Source organism: Carya illinoinensis, chromosome 9, assembly GCF_018687715.1.
Source record: "Carya illinoinensis cultivar Pawnee chromosome 9, C.illinoinensisPawnee_v1, whole genome shotgun sequence".
Lineage (NCBI taxonomy): Eukaryota > Viridiplantae > Streptophyta > Magnoliopsida > Fagales > Juglandaceae > Carya > Carya illinoinensis.
The window spans coordinates 28,480,040-28,501,494 of NC_056760.1; the positions used below are offsets into that span (position 1 = coordinate 28,480,040).

A 21,455-nucleotide genomic window follows, 5' to 3' on the forward strand; every position below is an offset into this window, starting at 1 on the left:
GACATTCTATTATTTTGCCAAACTACTCGATCTCAAAATGAATATTTGAAGAAGTTGATACAAGAGCATGGATTGGCTTCAGGTTAGCAAATTAACATGAATAAATCTAAACTTTTGATTAGTCCATACACAATCCAGGAGGAGGTTGGTGCAATTATGGCTATTTGGGATGTGCATGCTCTCCATCATCATGATAATATGTGGGTCTTCCTTCTTAGGTTGGTTGTTCTAAGTGTAATACTTTTAAGGAGTTAAAAGATAGGATTTGGCAAAAGTTACAAGGGTGGAAGGAAAAATTACTTTCACAGGTGGGTGAAGAAGTGTTAATCAAAGCAGTTGAGCAAGCTTTCCCAACTCATACAATGAATTGTTTTAGGCTGCCCAAACTTTGTGCAAGGAATTAGAGGGTTTATTTTCAAAATTCTGGTGGGGTCAAAATCGATCTGAATGAAAGATGCATTGGATTAATTGATCAAACTTACGCTCTTAAAAAATGAGAGGGGGTATGGGCTTTAAGAACCTTGAATTGTTTAATTTAGCTTTGCTTACAAAACAAGATTGGAGGATAATTTAGAATCCCAATTCCTTACTGTCCTGATTTATAAAGTAATGTATTTTCCTACTACTGATTTTTTACATTCAAATTTGGGTATGAAACCATCTTATATTTGGAGAAGTATTTGTGCTAGTAAACCATTGTTGAAGAATAGATGTATTTGGAGGATTGGAAAGGGTGATAAAAGATTGGATAATTCACAATAATTGGGTTCCAATTTTTTTGTTACCTCACTTACTTTCACCTAATTATGTTATTCAAGAAGATTCAACTGTTAACTTGCTTATGCATTAGCATATTGGATCTTGGGATGTGGATTTGTTACAATTTGTTCTTCCTTCTTTTGTTGTTAATGCAATCTTACAATTTCTTTTACTTTCAAGAGAGTTTGAAGATAAATTGGTATAGCAAGGCACTAAGAATGGGCAATATTCAATTAAGTTGGGGTATCATTTAGCCTTAGCATTGTTTGATTCTACAATAGGAGCTGAAAATTCTCATTCCAAAGATTTCTCAACCTTTTGGCGTTAGTTTTGGAATTTGAATCTACCAAATAAAGTAAAAAAAAAATTGGTGGTGTGCTTGTAAGAATAACCTTCCTACAAGACTGAACTTACTTAAGCATGGTATTATTTTCTAATGGGGGTTGTCTTCTATGTCAATTGGTTGTGGAAGATGACTGTCATGTTTTTGGGGGCTGTCCAGTAGTTAAAAAGATGTTGGTTGTATACGTTATCCTTCAATTTTGCCATTGATATAGGTTACTGGTCATTTTGTTGGTGTGGCATGGGATTTGATGCAAGTTGATTTAACTTTAGTTCCTAAGATGTTTGAAGCAGATGATATTGATGCTTTGGCTACTTTGAGGAGACTTCATATGATTTTGCATATAGGCTTTTCTAGTCTGTTTTTGGAAGGAGATTCCTTGGTTGTGATTGAAGAAGCTATTGGATCTATGGAACTGAATTTTTCAAGGCAAAGGAATATGATACTGCAAGTGGGTAGACAAAAGAAATGAGTCAGCTCACTTACTTGTGAGATATGCTCTTTTAGTGGATGATACTGTTTAACAGTGGTATCAATGTCCAAATTTTATTCAGCCTTGAGTTTTATTAGATGCAAATTTGTAATAGTTGGATGTTTAACTTATTATGAATGCCATTGTTATGTTTAAAAAAATAGAACCGCTTCTAAGTGGTTGGGCCATTTTTCCTCAAATAACAGTCTTTCACTTACATGTTGTCACGTCAGAAATTACACCAAACTTAACTTAACTCGTTCACATGGGAAAGAAAATGGCAAACAAAAGGAGATAGGAAACCGATCTGTGCTTTACAATAGGAACCGTTGTGCTTCCAGTTTCACTGCCCAGTAGAGTTCCACGGACCACCGCCAGTAGTCCACCACCACGAGTTTGACGCCAAGTATCTACTCAAAAACTGCCCACCATTTGAAAATAGCCTTTATCCCAACAATTCCCAGACATATAGCAATTAGTGAAATAACATTGAATGAACATCCACACTTTTCTTTCTAAGTAATTTGGATGTTTCGCTGCTAGTTTCTTAATTTTTCCATCCATTAAAAAGTACAGATAAACTGATACATTCACTAACCATGAAAATAAAACCAAAAAACGTGAGAAAGGGGTGAACCTGCATTCATAAAAAGAGAGCAAGATTTCAAAATTTAATCGAAATTATGGGATGAAGCAATTAAGCAAATAGCTAGCCGGTGATCGTGGGGTTCTCATATTGAAAACTCGAGATGCTTCATCAGAATTATATTCTAGGCCTCCTTGATAGTGCAACAACCAAACAAGGATGAGAAGCAGAGAGGGGTGTTCCGTGCGAAAGGGCAGATCACGGGAGGACACTGAGAATACTAGAGGGAGGTGCGAAAGGGCAAAGGGTATTCCAATTTGATGCAATGCATCCACAAGATTATTATGGTAGAAAGCCTAGGTGTCACCACATTATTAGTGAGCTGTTATTTGGGTAACATAAGTTCAACCGATTCTAAGGATTTTTCTTAAAAAGAAAAAGCTTTTCTGTCATAGTTCAAACTTTAGAGATTTTCTTTGGTTGTGTTTGGTTATTAGAATAAGTTCAACTCTTTCCAAATCAATTATTAATGAGATTTAATACTTTTATAACTTTTCATAAAAAAGTTAAATTCATCTCTATATATTTCATACATTCAAGTATATATCTCTATTATTTACATCTAAATACATCTTAATAAGGCTAATATTCACAGATCAAGATAGTCTGTAATCACTATCCAAACACAGCCTTAACAATAATTTCCCTTATATATTATTATTTTTCAATAAAATTTAAATAATTAAACAAGGCGAGGATGTCTCACACGCCAAAAGTCCACGTCTCTGAATTCAGAAGGCAAGAAAGGCAATAGCTTCTCATCTCTCTCTCTCTCTCTCCCTCTCTCTCTGATGGCTGAAACTAAATCAGCTCCACGTTCTCCTCCTACTGTAACCTCTCTCTTAAATTTTATTGATATCATTTGAAGCTCTGATAAGTTGTTTGTAATCCTCTATCTTTTCTTTTTGTTTAATTCCAACAAACAGTTTTTAGAGGTTTTATGCAAAAGCTCAGGCAAGACAAGGCGCTTTGCGGTTGGTACAGACGCGCGCTTTGCGGTATCACTCATTAATGGAAGATTGGATAGAGGCACAGGCAAACCCCTTGCTTCCTATATCGAAGCTTTCAAAGAAGGAGAGGAACCCATTGCTTTCGGACCCAATTCGGTTCTCGTCGACTACGGCCACAGTTGGAAGCTACAGACAGCCACCGAACCCGATTTAACCTATCCAGGTAATTGGGATTTTTGGCGTTCAAATTATTTTGTCTATTTTTATTTATGTTTTAGAAAATGATGATTCATTTTGCCGTTGATAATGTTGAATGCATTGGATTCCGTGTTTAGGGGTTCCGAAGGGGGTAGGGGTCCGGCCAGTGACGACCCGAATTTCTACTGTAACGGTAAGAGTTTCTTTTCCTTTTATATGGGAAGTTAAATGGATTCGTATTGCATCTAATGAAGTGAGGGTTAGCGTGAAGATGTATGAAGTTCTGCTACTGTTAGGGTGGGAACTGATATATTAAAGTTCTTTTTTTTTTTTTCATAAATATTTGTTAAGACTCAACTCTCGTGAGTGGTTGGTTTAGTGGAGGATTTGGTTTTGAGATATCCTTGTGTGATGTTAATGGAGAAGACCAAAAGGATGCTAAGAATGGTTACAAATATAAAAGAGAACTTCGGAAGCTTTTTGTTGTGGAGAGCTCAGGTGTACCATGCGGTTATTCCTTGTTAGAATATGGCATAAGAAGAAGACGCCAAAAAAAAAAAAAAGAAAAAAAAAAAGGAACTGCTTTCAAATAAGAGGGAAATAAGGTTGCTTTACAAAATATTTGATGCTTTTCTATATTAAAGACCCACAGGAGAGAATGCACTTCTCTCCCATTGGCTCAGACATGTTTGGGTACCAAAATGTTTGGAAATATTTGAGAATTTTCTGAATTTGTATGAGATTAGGTTTTGGAAAAGGAGAGGAAAATTTGAACAAAAATATATTTTAAAATAGGAGTTGTATTTAAGTTTGTGAAACTGGATAGATAAAGTTGAAAAGTTGTTTATTTATCAAAAAAAAAAAAAGTTGAAAAGTTGTTTGAATATAATTTTTAAGATTATTTTTGTTTTGGAGTTTGTAAAAGTTGTATTGTGTTTTGTGTTTGAGTCATGATTAGATTGAAAATTGAAAAATTGAAATAGAAAAGTTTTTGTATTTGAGCAATGTTTGGGAATGAATTTATGAGAAAAGTTAAGAGATGTTGAAAAATTTTGAGAATTCTAAGATTGCCAAAATTTTTGAGAATTCTAAGATTGTCACTCTATCTTGTTAGTTTTGTTTGCTATTTTCCTAGCAAGAAAGTACCCCACTAAAAAGCATTGGAAACTTTGTTTATTTTTCTTTGATCTTCCCAACTTTCTCGTTTTCGTAAACATAATGCATAGATCCCCCCTTCCTCCAGATTAGGTACAACCTAAGTTGGTAAAAGAATTTGGTTATTTTCTCCAAATCCTAGCAAAAAGTTCTCAATTTAGAAATTAGTTTGTTGATGCTCATATGGATTGTGGAGCTCATGTTATAGAAAAATATAATAATGTGAGAATTAGCTTTAGTAATCTAAGATTATGATCATAAAATGATCTGTAGGGCCCTAAGGGAGCCCAAAACCACGTATGGACCCATATTTCAAAAGGACTAGTCAATGGTACGATTGAAGCTCCTTGAAATTATTATAAAGAGCAAGAACTTCTCTCTCCCAAGCAATATGGGATCCCATTCACCACATTCAATATGTGGTATCACAATCTCCCACCCTTACATTCCCGATATCCTTCTTGGGCCATTGTTTCATAGGTGGCAAGGCTCAAGACCCACATTTCTAATTGAGATTGGCTCTGTACCATTTGTAACGACCCAAGTAAGGCCCAAACTACATATGGCCCATACTTCAAAAGGGCTAGTTAATGGTACAATTGGTACCCCTTACAATCATTATAAAGGATAGAAACTTCTCCCTCCCAAGCAATGTGGATTCCTCCATTCACCACCCGTTTTTTTTTTTTGAGAGAGAAAGAGGTGGGGGGGGGGGGGGGGGGGGGGTTATATCGCATGATCAGTTTTTTGTCCTTGCTTGCTTGACGTACTTTTGATCTGTACAGCTACACATTTGAATTGAAAAACAGCATTTGACATTTGCCACATTTCTTAAATTCATACTATTGCAAAGTTCTTTACCGTTCAATTTTTACAGAATTACTTCAATCAAAACTCTGCAATCTTTTTCTCCTCTATTAACAAATTTGTTAATGCTAAACATATTGAGATGGAAATGCTATCTAAATTGTGTTGTCATCAGATATCAAAAGCTTATTCTCTCCAGAAAATAACAATTTGATTGCGCATGGATTAAGTCACTATCTCTAGGAGATCCTTGCATCCTTGTAGAATCTTCCTCTCTCTCTATAAGTGTTCATCTAATGCTGAATTCAATGAATCAATATTGCCTGTCTCTCAATTATATCTTTGTTTACTTCTGATGGTACTCAGTTCTGAGACACTGTTGTACATCATTTCATTTGTACCTTTCGAATTCCAGCTAGTAAATCTCGTCTATTACCTCATTTCAGAGCTAATGTACATGTGACTCAATATTTATCCACTAAATATTCCTCCTTTCTTGACCCTTTACAGTCTTCTTTACTAATTCGATTGAAACTAATTTGAGAATACAAATCCTGTTCAGTCCATCTAGGAGTATGAGCTTTACCAAAAGAAAAGGAACCAAAAAAAAAAAAAAAAGTGCATGTTAGCATTTGACTGTCGGTTTTTTTTTTTTTTGTCTGATCTACATCAGACTTTTAATCATATCATTCTCTCCCTGCTCTAGGTATTCATCCTCGTTTGTATTCGAGATTGGTTCTTTTCAATGACATTGCATTTATTTTTATGTTCCAATGCAGACCTGTTTAGTCGAAAACAACACATCGTTTCAGTTTAGCATTATTGATTTTGTCAAGGCCTTGAGTTTCTGTTGGCTATAACCCAAAGCTACCAGTTTTTGCGACTACCATTAACGATTTTTTTTTTTTTTTTTTGGGGGTTGGGGGAGGGGACAGCTTATTTAGACAGCTACGCTTTCACTCTTTATAGACTTCCCATTTTATTTCACATTTTATATCTGATATACTTTTTATTTGTTGACTTCCTTTTGTAGATTCCTGACAGCTCAAATCCAGCAATCAGTTTTTCTTATGTTGGAAAAATAATATTAGCTTTCATTTTGATTTTTGTACTTGGTGCAATCTTTACATTGGCTCTTGAGAATCTTCCCAGACTGATATTGTTTGTCAAGTCATCCATGTAATATCTTTTTTTTTTTTTTTTTTTTTTTTTTTTTTTTTTTTTTTTTTTAATTTATAAGATATTATATCTCTTCTTCTTTCTTGAACTACATGTGGAATAATTTAATGCCAATCTACACTTCTGTGCAACATTTATGTGGATACTCCTGAGCCTAAACTAGAAAATAATTTTGATAAGGAGGCAGGCAACGTAAGTTTTAGTTGGTAGGGAACAATGAGTAATAGTTTCTCCTGACATCCTCTGTAAATGATGCGTTCAAAGTGACGGCATTTTTGTACAGAGAACAGGGGTTACAGCTATCTCCTTCTAGAATTAATATTCATGCTAACTGATGGAGGATAGATGCTTGAGTGCCAAAATCACTGTTCGTTGTCAATAGAAATCATAATCGCTGCCCGTGGTTGTAGCTTTGTAGGCAACTATGTAAATTACAGGGTATATATTGTGTGGTCGATCTTGTTTAATTCTCGGGTCAACTTTGTAGAAGAGAAGATGGCTCCTATTGGCCTGTTTGGAACTTAGACTGTAGTCTAATTTTAAGTTGAGTTTAATATTTAAATACTCAATTTTGAATCACTAGATTTATCTCAATTCAAAATCTTTATACATATGAGATCTACAACTTTTTTTAATTTATCATAAATATATTTAAACTCATCTTAATATCCAAACATATTTAACTCATCTTAGATGAGCCTTACAAAATTCCTATCATTACCTCAACTCATTACTATTTATAAATAAATTATCTCAACTTTACCCAACATCTTTTTTTTTTTTTTTAATCAAGCTTGCACATAGTATAATAAATAAGCTACAAAGTTTAAGGTGGATCATTTCCACTATCAAGAAACAACAATCACCTAGACAGTAAATTAGAGGGTATGCAGACAAAAATAAAGTTGGTTGCAACCCATTATGCCACAGCGTGAGTGCATCGATTTGGAGATTGATGAATTTTTGTAAAATTTCACTGCTTATAAAAAGCGGATATATGCTTTATGTCTTCAATGATAAGATTGATATGCCAAAGAGAATTGGTTCTTGTGCTATCCAATGCATCTATTACCAACTTCGAGTCACCTTCCATGATTGCCGTTTCTTGTTTCCTTTGGAAAGCCATTTTCGTGGCTAGTAGAGCTACCTTTGCTTCAGCTACTTGAGGGTTGTAAGTGGTCAAATTTTTTCTACTACGATTCCTAGAAACTGCAAAGGCCACTGAGAAGGAATCTTTGACTGCTGCATCAAAAGAGGAGGTTTGATTATTAAAGGGGGAGGACCCTTCCAGATAATAATCTTTGTTTGCTTTTTAAACTATCCATGCTTCCTTATAGTCCTGGTAGACTTTGTTCAGTTGGATTTTTGTTGGTGCAAGAGTGAATGGGGTATGATTATGGAGTATATCATTTCTTTGCCTCCATATGAAGTCCAAGATTAAAACTGCAAACAACTGAAAGTGATGATCTTTCTTCTTCCCACAGTCGCAATTCTTTACCTGAAGATATGATAATTTTTATTTAGTCTATCATAGATTGAATTGGTAAAGTTTCCAATTTAAGCAGCCATGAGCTTTGATACCTAAAATTTTGACAATAGGACATTGTATGAAGAGATGAAAATATGTTTATTCTTCATAATTGCAAAAGAGACATTCTTCTGGACGAGCTGCTGAGATAACTTATTTAATTCTTGATCTTGTAGGTAAGATGTTCTAAAGAAGTTTCCAAATTAGTAACTTGTGTCTATCATGGATTTTCAGTTTCCATACGCTTTTGAAGTTATTTGGAATGTAGACTTGTTGGGTTTCCTCCTGGTTGTTGATGATCGTTTGATAAGCTGTTTTGACTGTGAATTCGTCTAAGGTACTTGGAGTCTAGATTGTTTTGTCTTGACTTCTAGAGAAATAAGGCAATGGTATTCTCCGTATTTCTGTTATGCTTTCTTCGTTAAACAGTTCTTGCATTTTTTGGATGTTCCATGATCTAGGGACATCAAAGATAATATTAGAGACTTTTAGTTGAGGGTGAACCTCTACGACTTTTAGTTGAGGGTGAACCTCTTCCATTCCACGACTTTTAGTTGAGGGTGAACCTCTTCCATTCCACGACTTTTAGTTGAGGGTGAACCTCTTCCATTCCACGTATTGGCTTTGGCTTGAACTTGCACATGGTGGGAATCCATGGTTCGGATCATATGTTGATTGAATTTCCATTGTGGAGGTAGCACCTTCCTTTTTTTAAGGTGCCTCTTGTTTGCCATATTCCTTTCCATGGTCCCAAGTCTGACTATTTAGGAGTAATTTGCCAAAAATTCGAGCTTTTGAGATATTTTAAAGATAAAATATCATGCCAGAGTCTGTCTTGTCCTTTACTCTTTTCCCATCTTGTTTTTGCTAGCAGCGCTTGATTTGTGTTTTCCATTTACCTGAGTCCAAGTCCTCCCAAAGCTTTTGGTTGACATATGGATTTCCAAGATTTGATAGTTAAATTGTGACGTAAAGCTTGTGTCAAGTGTCTTGCATACTAATTTGAGTAACTTAAAAGAAGACATGAAATATGATGGGATTGTGCTTGCAACCATTCTGATCAACATTGTTCTACCAGCTTGAGAGAGTAATTTGATTTTCCAACCTTTCAGTTTCTTTCCACCTTAGTAAGCAACTCTTGGTAGTCAATTTGTTTTGTTTTGTTTTTTTTTTTTCCTACTAAATGAAGTTGGGAGACCCAGATATTTAATTTTAACTGAGGATGATTTGTATGGATGCCATTGTTTAATTGTTGTGTTGACTTCATGACTAGTATTTCTTGTGACAAAAATGGAAGATTTGTACATATTTAATTTTTAGCCCGACCATTGTTGGTACTTGTTTAAACTCTCTAATATTGTTCTTACACTTCTTTCTGTTGCTTTTGTAGAAATAATTTTGTCCACAAAAATAATGTGAGAAACTAGTGGACTAATCTTGCTGTTTTTTACTCATTCCATTGCGCCTTGCGCTTCAGCCTTTAGTAGGATCCGTGATAGTGCTTCTGTCACCAAAATGAATAAGAAATGTGAGATTGGCTCACCTTGTCTTAGTCTTCTTTGTGCATTGAAGAATCCTCTAGGAGAACCATTTATGAGAATAGAGAAAGTTGTTGTCATGATGTATTCTTTGACTACGTTGATCCAAACTGTATTGTATCCCAATTGTTTCATTACCATAAAGAGGAAGTCCCATTACACCTGATCAAATGTCTTTTCCATATTCAGCTTTATTGCCATCAAACATTTTTTCCAATCTGTTTTCTAAGATGGTGGATAAGTTCATACGTAATGATTGTATTTTTTTTTATGTTGTGTCCAGGGACAAAAGTAGTTTGTAAAGGGGAAATGATCTTGCTCAACGTGGTTTTGAAATGGTTAGCCATTATCTTAGTGATAATTTTGTAGATGACATCTGTAAGACTAATAAGATAATATTGGCTTGGGTTGCTTGGACTTTGAATTTTTGGAATGAGAGCAATGTTGATATGGTTTATTTGTTTCAACCAAAGTCTTGAATACCGTTTCGGTGGCCATTTCGGTTAAAATACTAGAATGAAATATTTTGATACTGGTACTGTTTTGAGATAGTCTATATATAATAAATTAATTATATATATAAATTATATTTCAAAATAATATCAATACAAGTCTTAAAAAGTTAAAACACATATTTATAAAACTCAATAATACTTTTAAATTAAGAAAATAGTCTTCATATGTGAAAATTAGAACGAAAATTATGAAAAGAAATTAGAATGTTAACATTAATTATAAAAATTCACTACTTTTGGCCAGTACACCGAAAACTAGATGGTATTGACTGAAATGCACCAGTACAACCAGTATTTGACCTGGTATGAAACATATGCATTTCTTATATCGGTTATTATTTTGGTACGAGAAGTACCGGCCGATCGGTACTGTACGAAATTCAAAACTTTGGTTTCAACAAATTTTCACTTGTGAAGAAATTTTGAACTACACTAACCACATATATTTTTTTTTATAATATGCCAATAATGCTTGAAGAAAAGTGCCAGAAAGTGTTGTCATACCATATCGACCTGGCACTTTATGGTTCGAAATTTGCCTCAGCACCCCAAATATTTCTTCCTCGTTTGGTACTGCTTGCAGCGCTTCATTTTCTTGATTGGTTAATTGCCTCTCAAATAGATTATTCAAAGTGTTCGGAAAGCTAGGGTTGGAGGTGGAGTAAAGGGATCTAAAATGAGATATAAAAGTAGATTCAATAATGTTAGGATCCGTAGACCAATTACCTGGACTTAGCTTGATTGAATCTATGGAATCCTTTGCCTTTGTATTGTTGTTGAGAGATGGAAGAATCTTGTGTTGAGGTCTGTTGAAGTGAGCCAAGAAACTCTTGATTTCTATTTCCAGAGTGTCTCCTCATTTTCTTGCTTCCAATGAAGGTTTTGCTGCACTTGCTTCTCGCTCTCTTGGTTGTATATGTCAACGGGGTTACTTTGGATTTCCAGTAGTTCATTTTCCAATTTTTGAATGTTATTCTGAATTCTTTTGAAGTGGGTTTGGTTCCAAAGCTTAAGTACATCCTTTGTTGCACTGATTTTCTTACACAAAATATAAGCCAGATTGCCCTGGAAGCTATTATTCCAAACTTCTCTGATAATATTTTGACTAAGTGGTTCATGAATCCAAAAAACTTCAAATTTGAATGAAGATGCTTTACAAGTATCAACGATTGTATGTAGCAAAGTGGGTGATAGTCCAAGGCTGAAGAAGTCAGGTGCTGTAGCATGGCATTAAGGAAAATAATTCTCTATTCTTGGTTGGTATTCACTCTATTTTGTCTCTCTCTGATTAAAGTGGGCCCATGTCTATTGTTGGACCATGTGAATTTTGGACCCGTGAAGCCTATATCAATGAGTCCATGTCTATTCATTAATGCTTTCAATCCGTTGCCTGGATTATTAGAGATTGGACGTCTACCATGTTTCTCACTTTGATTGGTAATGTCATTAAAATCACCTACACATAGCCATGGTCCTTGAAAGGATTGATCCAAAAGTTTACTTTTTTATTCCAATGTGGGGGTGCATATACAAAAGTAATTAACCATGGTTGATGAGGAGGGTCTGAGTAAACCAAAGCTAAAATAACATTCATATTCATATTAACCGGTTTAATTTCTACACCCGATCTCTACATAAGTAGTAGTCCTTCCTTTTTACACGATACTGAAAAGTGCACAAAATGATGGAAATCTAAGTTATGTACAATAGATAAGGTGTGATCTTTCGTCAGCATGGTTTCCCAAAAAAAAAAAAAAAAGACATCCTGATTATATTGTCTAATATTAGCCTTTAAATTTCAAATTGCCTTGGGTCTGGCTAGGCTCCTACAATTCCATGTAATTATTCTCATTTCGATGGGAGAGGCACCTTGCAATTGGCCTCCTGAGCTTGTTTGGATGTTCTGGGAGTGGATAAGTTCTTTCTTGTGTATGGAGTCATTTGGATCTTTTCTTTTACTTTTACTTTTCCATATTAATTAGTTTGCATATTTAATAGAGTGTAAGCCAAAGATGTTTCTTTCATTATTTGGCCGTTTTCCATGGCTTGGCTATCAATCTGCTCTTCTATCTTCACTGAGGTCTTTTGGTACATTTTCAGTGGTTGGGGTTTTCCTTCTAGGATGGGTTCATGGGTTCTCTTTTTTGGTTGCCTCACTCATGATGGATGTCTCTGAGTGTGGCTTTCCTTTATCTTCTCTGATCGATCAATAGTTAGCAGCTTAGTTGGGGTCCTTTTATATTTATATTTTTCACTATTGGGCACATGGGTAGAAGTTGAGGAATCGGATAGCAGCTCAGTTGGAGTCACGATGCTTTGTGTGCGGTTCACTGTGCTTTGCATGTAGTTAAGATCATTGCGTGGGGTGCATTCTTCATGATGGGCTAGTTTTACAGAGATGAGTGGGGGAAATGTAAAGGAAGGAGGGTTGAAATTTATAGTGAAGGTGACGATTTTTTGTGTTTCTGGAGGATGAATTCCAATGTCTAACTCTTATAGTTCATGGTTGGGTTTAGTTTGTAAGGCTTGGGGTAAAGTATGGAGAGTTGGGTGGGCTGAGAACAAATGGTCATAATGGTTCAAAAGAGTGGGATTTTTGTTTGTGAGGGTCATGTCTAACTTTTGGAGTTCGAAGGTGGAGGTGGGCTTGGTGTAGAGTGTCGAGCTCTCTTGGTTGGATTTGATTTGTTGGCTTGAGGTAAATAGTGAGGAGTCCAGTTGCTTAGAACAAAAGGTAGAAATGGGCCCAAAGGAGTGGAGGATTTGTTTATGAAGGCTTGGGTCCAGTTTCTTTTTTCTCCATTATCAAAAGACCACACTAGGTTAGTTGAACTAGAAGAGATGGGCTCACCTTCGTAGGCCGATTGATAGCTTGAAATTGCTATGGACCCAATTCATTTCCTTTGTGCATACTCTTTCATTGCCATGTACATTTTTCGCCACTTAGCCTTCCAAGGGGTATAGTGTTTCAAGGCCGCATGTTTTATTTATGTGTAGCTTTGTTATGGAGTTAATGAAGCTACTTTCTCAAAGATCTTGCTATCAGTAGTCAGGTTAAGAGATTTACTCCTTCCTAATTCTAGCGGGTTTTTTGCGGGCGTGGTTAGTTTGCACAGTGATTTTCTTTAAGTCGATTGGTAAAGCAATTAAGGAAGATGGTGCACTGTAGCAGAACAATGGCGTTGATCGGCAAAATAGGATTTCTTGAGTTGGATTTGTGGGTTCTTCCTGAATCACTGCCGAGGTTGGGAAGAACTAGTGTAGTTCCAGTGCCAGGGCTTTAAACTCTTCATCTTCAGGGTTTGAAAAATGCAACTTGTAGCTCTTGTTCATTGTTTCATCATAGAATTTCCTTCCCCTTCGAGTTTTTGCCATCTTGTTGTGGTTCCTTGCTTCTTCCTGTTGAGTGGTGACTTACTTGTACCTGACTACTATGTGTTTATCAGAAGTCTTGAGAGGGTGTAGTATTGATGTACTCGGATCTCAGCTAGGGTTCGTATACCAATTTGGTAGGAGGATTTTCAACATGAAGGCAGAAGATCTATAGGTGGCCCAAATGTCCACAAGCATAAGAGAAGTCTGAAAGTCTTTCATACTTCAATGCTATCCATGTGCTTGTATTTCCCCTCCTAGGCATCATGAAACCTTGTTGCAGTGGCTAGGTAATATCTAATTCCACCTTTAGTCTAATATAATTTTTCCAAGCCCTTCCAAAAATTGGGTCTTCCTCTACCATACTAGCTTACCGAGAGCATTCCCTACATTAGTCACGTTTCTATCAGTCATGTAGTCTAAATCTATCCAGATGATAAAGGTAGTATATTAAAAGCTTATTTCTTGGATAGTAAACCCTGGTGACCATGGCTTTAGAATTAGAAGACAATCTCGAAAGTTCTAAGGAGCTTGTTGGAGAATTCTAAACTTATCTTGAGGAGGTTTAAATGTGAATATGAACTTGTTTGCTTCCAAATTTTCTATTTTGAAATGTTGAGAGAAGTTCCATGCCGCACGTATACTGAAGTGGATAGCCTGCTTACTTAATGTTTTGTCTATGACCAATTTCCCAACTAAGATTAATTCTAAGGTTTTCTTTGCTACTTCCAGTTGTAGTTCGAGGTCTAAGTCTTGACTAGACAGAGCCTCCGTTTGGGATATTAGAGTTTCCATATCCATCTTTGCTAAGTTGGCTTAAAATTCCTGATTGGAATGGATCCTGAGAACAACTTGTTATAGTTTGGGTGCAAAGGTGGGGGAAATTATCGGGGTGTGGGGTACTCAAGAGAGAGAAAGTGGTTACTTTTGTAAATCTAGAATGAGAGAATAATTTGTAGAAATAATTCTCATTAATTCGTAACATAGGTACAAGGCAGTATAAATAGATTACAGTAGAAGGAAGGAAGAAAGAACAAATTAGAAAATAATAAATTAAATGTTAAATTCTAAGGAAACTAAATCTCCTAGAACATTCACACATTTATAGGCAATATCTTCTAGAATACAGTAGAGTTGACTAGGCAGATTTTGAAAACTTTCCAACACTCCCCCTCAAGCTGGTTTGAAGATGTCTTCCATAGAGAGCTTGTTGATTAAGTTTGTAAACTGTTTCTTTGGCAGTCCTTTTGTAAGTATATATGCTACTTGCTCAACTGTAGAAATATAGGGCAAACAAATTACTCCACTATTTATTTTCTCATTGATAATATGCTTGTCCACCTCCATATGTTTTGTTCTATCATGAAGAACTGGATTGTGAGCAATAGCTATCGCAACTTTATTATCACAATACAATTTTATTGGTAATGAACTAGAAACTTTTAACTCTTCCAGTAATCTTTAATCCACAGTGCTTCACAAATTCCCTGAGCAATAGCCCTAAACTTAGCTTCTGCACTACTCCTTGCCACCGCATTATTTTTCTTGTTGTGTCATGTTACTAAATTTCCTCCAACAAATGTGCAATAGTCAGAAGTTGATCTCCTATCAGTGACACTTCCAGCCCAATCTGCATTAGTGTATATTTCCACTTGCAAACTCCCATGATCTCCAAACATTAAGCCTATATTTGGAGTCCCCTTTAGGTACCTTAGGATTTTGTATACAACATCAAAATGTTCAAGTCCTGTTGAGTGCATAAACTAGCTTACCACACTTGTTGTGAAGGCTATGTCAGGCCGTGTGTGAGAAAGATACAAGAGTTTTCCTACCAATCTTTGGTATTGTTCTCTATTGATTACTTCTTCAGGTTTAGTTGGTTGAAGTTTTAGATTCGGCTTTATAGATGTTTCTGCAGCTTTATAAACCCATTTCTTCAAGTAAATCAAGAATATATTTTTGTTGGGAAACAAATATAACTTTCTTTGGCCTTGCAAACTCCATGCCAAGAAAATATTTCAAGTTACCTAAGTCTTTGATTTCAAACTCCTTAGCAAGAATCTTCTTTAATCTCTCAATTTCATTGTTGTCATTCACTATCTGAATAAAATTATCAACATAGACAATAAGTATAGCTACTTTGCCTCCATCAGTGTGTTTATAGAACATATTGTGGTCAGCTTCACCTTGGCAATAGCCGTGACTCTTTATCACCTTTCCAAAGCATTCAAACCAAGTTCTAGGAGATTGCTTGAGTCCATACAAAGACTTCCTCAATCTGCACACCTTCCCCTCACCTTCTTTGCCTTCAAATCCTGGTGGTTGATCCATAAGAACTTCCTCCTCTAGGTCTCCATTTAAGAAGGTATTCGTCACATCTAATTGATACAAGGGCCAATTGGAATGAACTACTAAGGATAATAACACACGGATTGAGTTCATCTTGGCTATGGGAGCAAAAGTTTCTTGGTAGTCAATTCCATATGTTTGAGTGAACCTCTTTGCCATAAGTCTTGTTTTGTTCCTCTCTATACTACCATCAGCCTTGAATTTGACTGTAAATACCCATTTACAACCCACAATCTTCTTCCCCTTTGGCAGATCACTAATTTCCCAAGTGTCATTAGAAATTAGTGCATTCATCTCTTCTTGAACAGCCAATCTCCATTCTGGGTGATCCAAGGCTTTCTGAATGGTTTTTGGAATAAACAGATGAGAAATATTGGATGTAAAGGCCTTATAGGTATCGGAGAGTCTATGATAGGATAGATATTTGGCAATAGGATGTGCAGTGCAGGTTCTAACTCCTTTCCTAAGGGCTATAGGTAAATCTAGATCAGGAGAATTGCCAACAAAAGTAGTAGGAGTGGAAGAGTTACCTAGTGTATTGAAAGGACCAACTTGTAGAGGTGATGATGATTGGCTTTGCTCCAGATTGGAAGAAGGATTTCGATCTCTTCTTCTAGTATAAACACGAAGTTCAGATGTCTCTGGTAGTATTTCTCTCCCTAGTGTGAATCACTTATGCCTTGTATAGGTAGACTCGGATTCCCATTATTTTCACTAGAAAAATTTTCCGTTTTCTGACCTTCTAGAGGAGTATGGATGTTCATGTCAATGTCAATGAAAACATTAGGAAAAAGATTGGAAGTTTGCCAAAATTCATTTTCACTCTTCTCTTTCTCCCCCTGAAGATAGTTATGGCTAAAGTAAGCTGTTTTTCAAGGAAAAAAATCCATACTGATGTGAGTTTCTTTTGTAAAAGGGTTAAAACATTTGTACACTCTCTTATTAGGAGCATATCCAAGGAAAACACATTTTTCTGCCCTAGGGTCAAACTTGGACCGAAGATGGGTTGGTATATGAACAAAAATAGTGCACCCAAAAACCTTTAGTTGTAAATCTGATGTTACTTGACAAGTAGGGAAAGGCTCTTTTAGGCAAGCTAAAAGAGTGATGTATTTCAAAACACGAGTAGGCATCCTATTAATGAGATAACAAGCAGTCAAAATAGCATCACCTCATAAATATTTAGGAACATGCATAGAAAACATTAGGGCATGTGCAATTTCTAATAAATGACGATTTTTTTGCTCTGCAATACTATATTGTTGTGGGGTGTTATGACAAGTAGATTGATGTTGAACACCTTTTTGTGACAGAAAAGTTCCTAAACATTTGTTGAAGTATTTTGTACCATTATCATTTTTAAGGATACCTATTTGTGTTTGGATCTGATTTTCAACCATATGATAAAAATCTTTGAATAATTTTTCAACTTCAGATTTATCACTCATTAAATATACCCAACACAACCGTCTATGATCGTCAATAAATATCACAAACCATTTTTTTCCAGATGCAGTAGTGAGTTTTGAGGGACCCCAAACATCACCATAAATTAAATAAAAATGTTTTGAAGCAAAATAACCTTTTGATTGATAAGTGTTCCGAATGACTCTTGGATAGATGACAAGTATCACAATGAAGAGAATTGCAATCAACAATTTTAAATAGGTTAGGAAAAAAATGTTTTAGATAGAGAAAATTAGGATGTCCAAAGTCTATGATGACAAAGCATAATTTGTTCTTGTACAGGCATAGAACTAGTACTACTACTACTCAAACCCTGAGCTTGTTTAATGTTGAATAGGGTCTCATCAAAATAATAGAGTCCATCAATCATCCTACCACTGCCAATCATCATCCCCGAGAGTCGGTTTGGAAATTCACAATGGGAATCAAAGAATATGACATGGTAGTTAGAATCTCGTTAGAGTTTACTAACATATAACAAATTACAAGCAAGTTTAGGAATATGAAGGAAAAATTTTAGTTCAATTTTCTCAAAGATTTGGACCTAACCTATTCCTGCAATGGATGAGAAACTTCAATATGCAATTTTAACTTTTTTTATTACCAGGACAAGGGTAATAAGATTGAAAAAATTGTGAAGTACTGGTCATATAGTCAGATGCAACAGAATCAATAATCCATGGTGCAAAAGTTAAGCCATAAGAGTAGGTACTAGGGGTATTACCTATTTGGGCCAAGGAACCAGTAGGAGGATCGGATGTAGGAGTGGATTTCAGCAGTTGAAGAAGATGATCCACCTACTCAACACTTAGGATTTTAGCCTTTGCTTCATTGGCTCTAGGGGCTATATAGTTGCTGCCAAAGGTTCCAGATTTGCTACTCTTCCAGTTTGCAAGTTTTCCATGGAGCTTCCAACAAATCTCTCTTGTGTGGTGTGGTTTATTGCAATAATCACACTATACCCAAGGCTTATCTTCAAATCCCCTTTGGTTTGAATAGGACCGCTATGCAGAAATATTGGCAGTGGACAGATATGTGCTAATAGCACAATAAGGAACAGGGTTGGCATCAACTAAAGTAGAGTTCTCCACGTTTCATCCTCCTTTTTTTTCATTATAACATTCCGATGACAATCTTTTCTTCACACCTCCAAAAATACCTCTCCAAGTGGAGGTAATGGCTGTCTTCCTAGAATCCATCTCCTAACTTCATCAAATTCATTATTAAGTCCAGCCAAGAATTTAAAAATTCTGGCATTCTCCATCATAATTCTCCATCAAATTCTAGCATTCTTATTATGATTGCAATCATCAGAATTTTTCCATTCATAATCATTAAATAAGTCTAAATCCTGCCAAAGTCTCTTAAGAACATTAAAATACCTGGTCACACTACCTTCTACTTGGTGAGTATTGCTGATTTTCTATTGCAATTCGTATATCTAAGAATAATTTCTGATGTTAGAATACATCTGATTAACATTGGCCCAAAGCTCCTTTGTAATTGAATAGCACATGTAGTTGGTACTAATTTATTCATCCACAACATTCACAAGCCACGCCATTACCATAGAATTTTCTGCATCCCATACAGCATAGGATGGGTCTATTTTCTCGAGCTCCTTGGTTTCACCAATCAAGTACCCTATCTTCCCACTCCCTTGAATATACATCTAGATTGATTGTGACCATCGTAGGAAGTTAACCCCATTCAGTCGTATGTTTGTAATTTGGACAGAGTATGGTTCAGAATGGGTAGGTTTTGGTTCTGGTTTGTTTTTGAATTTGGCCTCATTTGAAGTGTCAGCCATGGTAAAAGGCTTGACAAAAACAGAAGAGGGAATAGAGTTTTTAGATGAATCAGAAACAGAACCTGTCTCTTGATACCATCTAGAATGAGAGAATAATTTGTAGGAATAATTTTCATTAATTTGTAACATAGGTACAAGGCAGTATAAATAGATTACAATAGAAGGAAAAAGGAAAGAATAAATTAAATGCTAACTTTTAAGGAAACTAAATCTCCTAGAATATTCACACATTTACAGCCAATATCTTATAGAATATAACAGAGTTGATTAGGCAGATTTTGGAAACTTCCCAACATTTGGAAACTTTCCAACAGTGTTAAATAGAATGGCTTCTTAGCTCAACATCTAAACATGACTGTTGAATATCTAGAGGCAAAGAATAATAGAAGTTTTAAAGCTTAAAACCTTCTTTTGTGGCACACTGTGTTGTGTGTGTGTGTGTGTGTTTTTTTTTTTTAATTTCTTATGCTGTTTTTCTATGAAAAATACTAAGTACACCAAATGGTGTACTGACGGACCGAATGGGGAATTCCTGCTATGGTTTTTTTTTTTTTTTTTTTTTTTTTTTTTTTTTTTTTTTTAATAATACACCATTCGGTGTATCTGGAAGGGCCCTTTTCCTATTATATACATCTTTTATACTTGTGGTACGTGTTTGCATTAGTCAATGAAAATTTCGACTACTTATAAAAAGAATAATAGAAATCCAAACATGAATGCGCAGTGAAAATATGTGAAATATTGTATAAAAACTCAGATGGACTCATAATATGTTAAATAAAAGCTTAACCTATATGCTATCATCTCCAAATTTGCACAAGAATTCTCTCCAATAACATATCAAAATGCTCGAGAATCTCATGTTTGATCCACTAAAAATTTTTAAATAGCGAAAGAGTCGGAAAATAGGGAGATGGAGATAGAAAAGCTTGAAGCCTACCCAATTTTACTCGGAATCAGAAGAGTGAAGAAAAATTTTCATAATGTTTACCTCAGCCGTAGAGACAACGGAATGCTTGCAATCAGTGTTGGAATCGACGAGGAACAAAGATTGGTGATGAATGTTGCTCTGTAGGGATAACGGAAGATGGCGCCAAACACAAATGAAATGAAATAAGACTAACTCAAGCAGTGGGGAAAAAATATTTTATACTTAAGAACATTATGCTCCAGATGTAGCGGGGTCACTTTAGCAGACTGGAATATGAAGATGAAATACAACATCTATTGGAGCTTCTTTTTGAAAAAACTTCTTCGTATTTTACAGATAATTGTGTTTTACATCTTCTATTGAGGATGCTCTTAGGATATGAAGCCCTTGACCATGGAGAAGTAGCAATATCGAATACTAATTTAATAAAAAAAAAACAAAAGCCTCTAATCACTTTTATATTTTCATTTTGGAAGGGGATAGAAGTTAGTAGCTCGCCAAGTTCCCTCTCTATTTCTCTTTCGGATTCTCACTTTGTCTTTGCCATTTTGCATTAGTTAGACGCCACCTATTGTTATCCGATTACATGACTGAAATTGAGTGAAACCTTATTTGTTTGTTTTCTAAACACAGAGGCTGTGGTGAGTTTGTTAGTTTCACGACAAGACATGGTTTTGTCGAATTGAATTTTAATTTTGCTTAAAGTTGGAGTATTTGAAATTCGGTAAACATTTGTCGAAAGTTTCGTTGTTTACCCAATAGTTTGGCAATGTGGTGATTCTTATTGATAAATCGTATGATTAGTTGGTGCAACACTCGGCATTGCTTTGTCAGTACCATTATAATTCTAAAGCAAGGGTTGGTTGGAATGGTCTTTGAGGAAGATTGTATATAGGCCTGCTGTATACATGGAAAGTGATGGACGACAAAGGTTAGAATGTATTATAAAGCACACAAATCATATGTAAAGAAGATTATTATGACGGGAGAAATTATAAGAGATGGTGTACAAAAAAGATACCAACCAATGCAGAGTTGCTTGATGGGGGTCCATGGTTAGTGCAACCAGGAGCTGCCTAACTACCAAATCCTCGAGGAGTACAATGGGTTTGTTTTTATATTGTCTCATACGAGTTTAGTGATAATGATTTGTTATGTTTGAATAGAAATATATTCTGGAAGAAAGTAATCTCCTTCACTGCGGTGGTTTATGACTCTCAGGAGCTTCTTCTTTTGCTATAAATTTTATAAACTCAAACTCACTCGATCGATCGAACTTGGAAGAATCCAAAAGCAATTTAAATAATTTTATATATTATTTTTAATCAACTTTAATTATTCCCGCATGTTGTGTGGGATTTTGATTAGTCTATAACTAGAGTTCAAATCTTGAGAAAACAACAGATGATGCTCCTGGTGTCTGGTGGCTGTAGACT

At 35.5% G+C, this 21,455-nt stretch overlaps 1 protein-coding gene across 1 annotated transcript; it reads left to right on the forward strand.

The window, feature by feature from the left end:
- The first annotated feature begins 2,917 nt into the window (after nt 1–2,917).
- LOC122277724 lies at nt 2,918–6,640 on the forward strand. Its single transcript, XM_043087817.1, has 4 exons — nt 2,918–3,050; nt 3,147–3,393; nt 3,506–3,561; nt 6,364–6,640. The coding sequence occupies exons 1-4, from the start codon at nt 3,012–3,014 to the stop codon at nt 6,511–6,513; spliced, it is 492 nt and encodes a 163-aa protein (XP_042943751.1). The 5' UTR covers nt 2,918–3,011; the 3' UTR covers nt 6,514–6,640.
- Nucleotides 6,641–21,455: the final 14,815 nt, after the last annotated feature.